This window comes from Hyla sarda, chromosome 1 (genome assembly GCF_029499605.1).
Source record: "Hyla sarda isolate aHylSar1 chromosome 1, aHylSar1.hap1, whole genome shotgun sequence".
Classification (NCBI taxonomy): Eukaryota; Metazoa; Chordata; class Amphibia; order Anura; family Hylidae; genus Hyla; species Hyla sarda.
The window spans coordinates 538,809,699-538,819,604 of record NC_079189.1 but is presented as its reverse complement, the minus strand read 5'-3'; the positions used below and the strand labels follow the sequence as shown (position 1 = coordinate 538,819,604).

Here is a 9,906-nt window from a genome sequence, read left to right as displayed (position 1 = left end):
TCAGCCTGTCAGAGCTCAGATCGTACACTGCCCACTGCATCACATTGGTCTGCATGATTGTCCACCCAGAAGAAAGCCTTATTTTAAAGATGATGCATGAGAAAGCCCAGAAACAGCATGTTGAAGACAGGCAGACTAAGGTACAATGAGACGAAGATAATCATTTTCAGTTCAGATTGTGTCAAGCGTGTGTGACGACAACCAGGTGAGGAGTACAAAGACAAGTGTGTCTTGCCTACAGTCTAGCATGGTGGTGGAAGTGTTATGGTCTGGGCATGTATAAGTGCTGCTGGCAGTGGGGAGCTACATTTCATTGAGGAAACCATGAATGCCAACATGTACTGTGACATACTAACGAAGAGCAGTATTCTGACATGATAATGGCTTCAAACACACCTTTAAGATGACCACTGCCTTACTAAAAAACATGTCCCCAGACCTTAACCCTATTGAGCATCTGGTGGGCATCCTCAAACAGAAAGTGGGGGAGCACAAGGTCTGTAATAGCCACCAGCTCTGTGATGCCGTCATAGAGGAGTGGTAAAGAACTAAAGTGACGACCTTTGAAGCTCTGGTGAACTCCATGCCCAAGAGGCTTAAGGAAGTGCCGTAAAATAATGGTGGCCAAACAAGATATTAGAGGAAGATATTAGAGGATATTAGATATACTACAGAGGAAGTTCTTTTCTTTTTCAATGTCTTTTCTGTCTGACCACAGTGCTCTCTGCTGAAACCTCTGTCCATATCAGGAACTGTCTGGAGCAGGAGCAAATCCCCATACCTCTCCTGCTATGGACATGTACTGACTGAGACAGAGGTGTCAGCAGAGAGCACTGTGGTCAGATAGAAAATAAATTTAAAAAAGAAAAGATCTTCCTCTGTAGTATACAGCAACTGATAAGTACTGGAAGGGTTAAGATTTTTTTATTGAAGCAATTTACAAATCTGTTCAACTTTCTGGCACCAGTTGATTTAAAAAATATTTTTTTCCACCATAGTATCCCTTTAAACACTGTTATACAGGCTGTGCACTCACTATTTTACATTTTAGCGAACGGCATTTCTTCAGTGTTAAATATCTAAAAAAAAAGGCAGATCTCCTCATAGGGCAATATTGCCAATAAAAGATGACACACATAAAACAAGGTGATCGAGGTGAATAGTGGTAAACTGCTCACCTGGGTGGGTTGTTAAAGACATAATTCCATATGTTTATAATGAATATGGTGCTGCCTTTCGGTATCGGCAGGGATGAACTTCAACTGAGCATCACAGAGATTGCAGGAATGGACCAAGTAAAAATCCGGGTAATTGGTGCAATCCATAGAGAATGATTCAAAGGCTATGCATATTAACACTTTATTAAAGGGGTATTCCAGGAAAAAACTTTTTTTTTATATCAACTGGCTCCAGAAAGTTAAACAGATTTACTAATTTGTAAATTACTTCTATTAAAAAATCTTAATCCTTCCAATAATTATCAGCTGCTAAAGTTGAGTTGTTCTTTTCTATCTAACAACAGTGCTCTCTGCTGACATCGCTGCTTGTCTCGGGAACTGCACAGAGAAGAAGAGGTTTGCTATGGGGATTTGCTTCTACTCTGGACAGTTCCCGAGACAAGTGTCATCAGAGAGCACTTAGACAGAAAAGAACAACTCAACTTCAGCAGCTCATAAGTACTGAAAGGATTTTAACATAAGTAATTTACAAATCTGCTGTGAGATGTAGTTTTGCAACAGCTGGAGGCACACTGGTTGGGAAACTTGGACTACAGTGTCAATATATATAGGATGCAGAGCTGAGAATAAAATATATATAGAATTGTAACTGTAGCACAAGGAGATACATAAATACATTCAGTATTCTTTGGGGGTGGTGGAGGAAAGTGTAAGGAGGCTCCAGCTTATGTAGAAGGAGCTGATTGCCTTCCTCCTTGTCTTGGGCTCAGAGGAGGCAGATCCTGCTCCTTGCACCTCCCCTTCCCTCTATCAGTCTATTTCTGTAAAGTTTCAAAATTTGGAAAGCGGATGAAGAGAGCTGAGCCATGGGAGAAGAGGGGGACCAGAGGCTCCAGGAGAGAGGACATGATGAACTTTTGGCTGGGAGCCATGCATAACATCTAGAGCAGAGAGTTCAGTCATCTGCTGTGGGAGGTAAGGAGGAGAGAGCATGCGGCCAGGAGGAGGAGGCAGCCGGCCCAGCAACACTTTCTCTGGAGCCTGGATAAGGGAATTTCCCCTCTTATTTGGAAGATTACAGCAGAATCGGTGTTCTTACCAGCAGCATGTTACCTTGTACTGTGCACCTGTCAAGTCAACCGGGGAATAGCCAGCAGGCGGGATGTTTGGAGGCTTTGAATATGAAGAAAGGAGATGGGATTCTGCAGGGGCTGAGAAGATCTGACTAATCCCTGTCTGTACAAGTCTTGTGCCCGTGGAGGTAGATTACAACTTTCCGGCAGCTTTGTGACTGTTATGTACGGATTTCTGTTGCTTTGAGGGCTTTGCGGCACTTCAGCCCTTATCCGTCTAGTGATCCGGGATTTCAGCACCTTCTGACTCGTCCGTCTGGTGATATCTACTGCGGAGCTGTCCCGGATTTCAGCACCTCCTGGTCCTGATCCGTATAGTGATCGTGTACTGAGGAGCTGTCCCGGATTTCAGCACCTCCTGGTCCTGATCCGTATAGTGATCGTGTACTGAGGAGCTGTCCCGGATTTCAGCACCTTCTGATCCTGCTCCATAGAGTGATCGTGTATGAGGAGCTGTCCAGCATTTCAGCACCCTCTCCCCCTATAGTGATCCTGTCCAGAGGAGCAGTCCCGGATGTCAGCACCCTCTCCTCCTATAGTGATCCTGTACTGAAGGAGCGGTCCCGAATTTCAGCACCCTCTCCCCCTACAGTGATCCTCTCCTGAAGAAGCAGTCCCGGATTTCAGCACCCTCTCCCTCTATAGTGATCCTGTCCTGAAGGAGCAGTCCCGGATTTCAGCACCCTCTCCCCCATAGTGATCCTGTCCTGAGGGAGCAGTCCCGGATTTCAGCACCCTCTCCCCCATAGTGATCCTGTCCTGAAGGAGCAGTCCCGGATTTCAGCACCCTCTCCCCCATAGTGATCCTGTCCTGAAGGAGCAGTCCCGGATTTCAGCACCCTCTCCCCCTATAGTGATCCTGTCCGGAAGGAGCAGTCCCGGATTTCAGCACCCTCTCCCCCATAGGACCTCAGCACCGTCTGACTCTTGGTGATCCTTTTCTGGAAGCAGCAGTGCAGCATCTCCCCGATTCCCTGGCTCTGTGGGCTGATCCCAGAATTGCAGCAGCACTCCTGAGGTGATCCCGTGGAGCGGTCCCGGATTTCAGCACCCTCTCCCCCTATAGTGATCCTGTCCTGAAGGAGCAGTCCCGGATTTCAGCACCCTCTCCCCCCTAGGACTCCTCCGCTTGGTGATCCTTTTCTGGAGGCAGCAGTGCAGCATCTCCCTTGCTCTGTAGGCTGGTCCCGGCATTGCAGCAGCACTCCTGAGTCTGGTGATCCTGTGGAGCGGTCCCGGATTTCAGCACCCTCTCCTCCTATATTGATCCTGTCCTGAAGGAGCAGTCCCGGATTTCAGCACCCTCTCCCCCCTAGGACTCCTCCGCTTGGTGATCCTTTTCTGGAGGCAGCAGTGCAGCATCTCCCGGTTCCCTGGTTCTGTGGGCTGGTCCCGGCATTGCAGCAGCACTCCAGAGTCTGGTGATCCTGTGGAGCGGTTCCGGATTTTACTAAGCACTGTTCCATATGGTGATTCGGTGCTGGAGGAAGCTGTCCAACTTTTTCAGCATTACTGCTCCTTATGGTGCATTGGGGGAGCAGAGTTGGACTGTATGGGGCGCTCCTATGTTCCTCTTTAAACTTCTGTCAGTAAACTGAGATCAGATCACTAGACCCCTTTGTGTGTCGGGCAGTCTGCAGGGTGAACATGGAGACAGAGGGCAGCAATCTGTCTGCTCTGGTAAACAGCAGCAGCTGCAGCAATGGGAGCAGCACAGGGAACCTGAAGGCACCAAAACATCTGTGGCGGCCAGATCAACAGCAGCGCCAGCTCCAGGCTCTGCACCAGCCGAGCTTTCTCCAGCACCAGCCGAGCTTTCTCCAGCACCAGCCGAGCTTTCTCCAGCACCAGCCGAGCTTTCTCCAGCACCAGGACCAGACACTGCCATCTCTCCAGGCGCAGAGCCAGACCCTCATCCCATCCCTTGGTACCCCCAACTCTCTCCTCCTCAGCCAGGTTGCACCCCAGCTTCACAGCCAAGTTTACCCCGTCCTTCATCCCCAATCTCCACCTCTGTCTCAGTCCCAGATACTCCCTATACTACAGCCCCAATCCCCACCCCAAATCCACCCTCCGTGTCAAGCCCCGGCTCACCCATTGCTCCAGTTCCAACTCCAGTCACAGCCTGGGCTACAGTCCCAGTTCCTGTGCCAGCCGGTGCCCTCCCTGCAGACTCAGCCGGCGCCCCCCTGCCCCCCAGTCTCCTCCCGTACTAGATACTCTAACAGCAGGGTGAGGCATCGTGGTTTCTCAGACACGGAGAGATACCTTCACTGCCAAGCCATGGACCGCTCGTCTTATGCTGTGGACACTGGGCACAGACCTGGACTGAAGAAATCCCGCATGTCCTGGCCCTCATCCTTCCAGGGATTTAGACGGTAAGCTTCTTTTCTCCATTGTCAATGACATAGGACAACTGCTTGTCAGTGTGCACTGGCTTGTTCTTCCACCACTCTTAAAGACACATGCACATAACATAGGGCTGAGTGTTCTGTGGGGACTGCTCTACTTCCTGGGGTAACCTTAATATGCATTAGGGCTTATTGATACATTCTTTGTATTGGGCAAATAAAGAGGAATGCATGAAATAGTGATCCATCGATTCAGCAGGAAAGTCCTGAGATCATACAATGTGCCAATGTGATAAACTGCACAGGTGACAGATGACATTGTCACTGACTGCCCTCCTACCACTGCACTGCTATACTATTACCCCATCACTGTGTAACTACTCTGTTACCCCATCACTGTGTAACTACTCTATTACCCCATCACTGTGTAACTACTCTATTACCCCATCACTGTGTAACTACTCTATTACCCCATCACTGTGTAACTACTCTATTACCCCATCACTGTGTAACTACTCTATTACCCCGTCACTGTGTAGCTACTCTATTACCCCATCACTGTGTAACTACTCTATTACCCCATCACTGTGTAACTACTCTATTACCCCATCACTGTGTAACTACTCTATTACCCCATCACTGTGTAACTACTCTATTACCCCATCACTGTGTAACTATTCTATTACACCATCACTGTGTAACTACTCTATTACCCCATCACTGTGTAACTACTCTATTACCCCATCATTGTGTAACTACTCTATTACCCCATCACTGTGTAACTACTCTATTACCCCATCACTGTGTAACTACTCTATTACCCCATCACTGTGTAACTACTCTATTACCCCATCACTGTGTAACTACTCTATTACCCCATCACTGTGTAACTATTCTATTACACCATCACTGTGTAACTACTCTGTTACCCCATCACTGTGTAACTACTCTGTTACCCCACCACTGTGTAACTACTCTGTTACCCCATCACTGTGTAACTACACTATTACCCCATCACTGTGTAACTACTCTATTACCCCATCACTGTGTAACTACTCTATTACCCCATCACTGTGTAACTACTCTATTACCCCATCACTGTGTAACTACTCTATTACCCCATCACTGTGTAACTACTCTTTTACCCCATCACTGTGTAACTACTCTATTACCCCATCACTGTGTAACTACTCTATTACCCCCATCACTGTGTAACTACTCTATTACCCCCATCACTGTGTAACTACTCTATTACCCCCATCACTGTGTAACTACTCTATTACCCCATCACTGTGTAACTACTCTATTACCCCATCACTGTGTAACTACTCTATTACCCCATCACTGTGTAACTACTCTATTACCCCATCACTGTGTAACTACTCTATTACCCCATCACTGTGTAACTACTCTATTACCCCATCACTGTGTAACTACTCTATTACCCCATCACTGTGTTACTACTCTATTACCCCATCACTGTGTTACTACTCTATTACCCCATCACTGTGTAACTACTCTATTACCCCATCACTGTGTAACTACTCTATTACCCCATCACTGTGTAACTACTCTATTACCCCATCACTGTGTAACTACACTATTACCCCATCACTGTGTAACTACTCTATTACCCCATCACTGTGTAACTACTCTATTACCCCATCACTGTGTAACTACTCTATTACCCCATCACTGTGTAACTACACTATTACCCCATCACTGTGTAACTACTCTGTTACCCCATCACTGTGTAACTACTCTATTACCCCATCACTGTGTAACTACTCTATTACCCCATCACTGTGTAACTACTCTATTACCCCATCAGTGTAGCTACTCTATTACCCCATCACTGTGTAACTACTCTATTACCCCATCACTGTGTAACTACTCTATTACCCCATCACTGTGTAACTACACTATTACCCCATCACTGTGTAACTACTATATTACCCCATCACTGTGTAACTACTCCCTTACCCCATCACTGTGTAACTACTCTATTACCCCATCACTGTGTAACTACTCTATTACCCCATCACTGTGTAACTACTCTGTTACCCCATCACTGTGTAACTACTGTATTACCCCATCACTGTGTAACTACTCTTTTACCCCATCACTGTGTAACTACTCTATTACCCCATCACTGTGTAACTACTCTATTACCCCATCACTGTGTAGCTACTCTATTACCCCATCACTGTGTAACTACTCTATTACCCCATCACTGTGTAACTACACTATTACCCCATCACTGTGTAACTACTCTATTACCCCATCACTGTGTAACTACTCTATTACCCCATCACTGTGTAACTGCTCTATTACCCCATCACTGTGTAACTACTCTATTACCCCATCACTGTGTAACTACTCTATTACCCCATCACTGTGTAACTACTCTATTACCCCATCACTGTGTAACTACTCTATTACCCCATCACTGTGTAACTACTCTTTTACCCCATCACTGTGTAACTACTCTATTACCCCATCACTGTGTAACTACTCTATTACCCCATCATTGAGTAACTAATTTATTACCCCATCACTGTGTAACTACTCTATTACCCCATTGCCTCATTGCCCCAATTATTATGTCACTGCATTGTAAACCATTACTAGCTTATTGCCCAAATCATGATATCAACTATACTATTACTCCATTACTGTGTAATTATACTTGTGCCCCTTAACACCATTTTATATCATTATACATTACCACTATTATTACATGTCCCCTTATCATATATCACAGCATGAATACCCCATTACTAGATAACTACACTATAACCCCACTCATGACAACACTACACTGTTGCCCCACTACTATCTTATTGCCCCAATAATGATATCACTGTAATATTACCCAATCACTACCTTATTGCCTCAATCATGTTATCAGTTCACTGTAAATCATTTCTACTTCACTACATTATTGCCCCAGTCATAATTTCACTACACTATTACCCCATTACGACATAACTATTACTCTATAAATATTGCCCCCATTATGGTATCAATACACAATTACTCCATCACTATACATCCATACACTATGACTTCCTCCAGTCATGATATCATTACACTCTTACCCCATTACTACCCTATAGCCTTAACATGTTCTGGTGTGCACAACTGCACTGTTACCCCACAACTGCATCATCACCTTACTATTACCCCATCACTATAATATCACCCTATTAGTATGATATGGCTCCAATCATATCACTGCACTACTACCCCATTACCTTATCACTGCATTATTGTTCCAATCATGATATCACTTCACTATTACACCATCACTACACTATTACATTATTACTACACTGTATCACTATATCACTACACTATTACATTATTACTACACTGTATCACTATATCACTACACTATTACATTATTACTATACTGTATCACTATATCACTACACTATTACATTATTACTACACTGTATCACTATATCACTACACTATTACATTATTACTACACTGTATCACTATATCACTACACTATTACATTATTACTACACTGTATCACTATATCACTACACTATTACATTATTACTATACTGTATCACTATATCACTACACTATTACATTATTACTACACTGTATCACTATATCACTACACTATATTTACACATTACTATACTGTATCACTATATCACTACACTATTACATTGTTACTACACTGTATCACTATATCACTACACTATTACATTATTACTACACTGTATCACCATATCACTACACTATTACATTATTACTACACTGTATCACTATATCACTACACTATTACATTATTACTACACTGTATCACTATATCACTACACTATTACATTATTACTACACTGTATCACTATATCACTACACTATTACATTATTACTATACTGTATCACTATATCACTACACTATATTTACATATTACTATACTGTATCACTATATCACTACACTATTACATTATTACTACACTGTATCACTATATCACTACACTATTACATTATTACTATACTGTATCACTATATCACTTCACTATTACATTATTACTACACTGTATCACTATATCACTACACTATTACATTATTACTACACTGTATCACTATATCACTACACTATTACATTGTTACTACACTGTATCACTATATCACTACACTATTACATTATTACTACATTGTATCACTATATCACTACACTATTACATTATTACTACACTGTATCACTATATCACTACACTATTACATTATTACTACACTGTATCACTATATCACTACACTATTACATTATTACTATACTGTATCACTATATCACTACACTATTACATTATTACTATACTGTATCACTATATCACTACACTATTACATTATTACTATACTGTATCACTATATCACTACACTATTACATTATTACTACACTGTATCACTATATCACTACACTATTACATTGTTACTACACTGTATCACTATATCACTACACTATTACATTATTACTACACTGTATCACTATATCACTACACTATTACATTATTACTACACTGTATCACTATATCACTACACTATTACATTATTACTATACTGTATCACTATATCACTACACTATTACATTATTACTACACTGTATCACTATATCACTACACTATTACATTATTACTATACTGTATCACTATATCACTTCACTATTACATTATTACTACACTGTATCACTATATCACTACACTATTACATTATTACTACACTGTATCACTATATCACTACACTATTACATTGTTACTACACTGTATCACTATATCACTACACTATTACATTATTACTACACTGTATCACTATATCACTACACTATTACATTATTACTACACTGTATCACTATATCACTACACTATTACATTATTACTATACTGTATCACTATATCACTACACTATTACATTATTACTATACTGTATCACTATATCACTACACTATTACATTATTACTATACTGTATCACTATATCACTACACTATTACATTATTACTACACTGTATCACTATATCACTACACTATTACATTGTTACTACACTGTATCACTATATCACTACACTATTACATTATTACTACACTGTATCACTATATCACTACACTATTACATTATTACTACACTGTATCACTATATCACTACACTATTACATTATTACTATACTGTATCACTATATCACTACACTATTACATTATTACTACACTGTATCACTTTATCACTACACTAT

The 9,906-nt window shown here is 42.0% G+C and overlaps 1 protein-coding gene across 1 annotated transcript in view; it reads left to right on the top strand.

The window, feature by feature from the left end:
* The first annotated feature begins 852 nt into the window (after positions 1-852).
* Positions 853-9,906, top strand: part of PDE4D (phosphodiesterase 4D) — an 846,931-nt gene continuing 837,877 nt past the window's right edge. Inside the window, exon 1 of the mRNA XM_056540893.1 lies at positions 853-4,689. Coding sequence (XP_056396868.1) covers positions 3,959-4,689 — 731 coding nt within the window. The 5' untranslated portion in view covers positions 853-3,958. The remainder of the gene's footprint in view (positions 4,690-9,906) is intronic.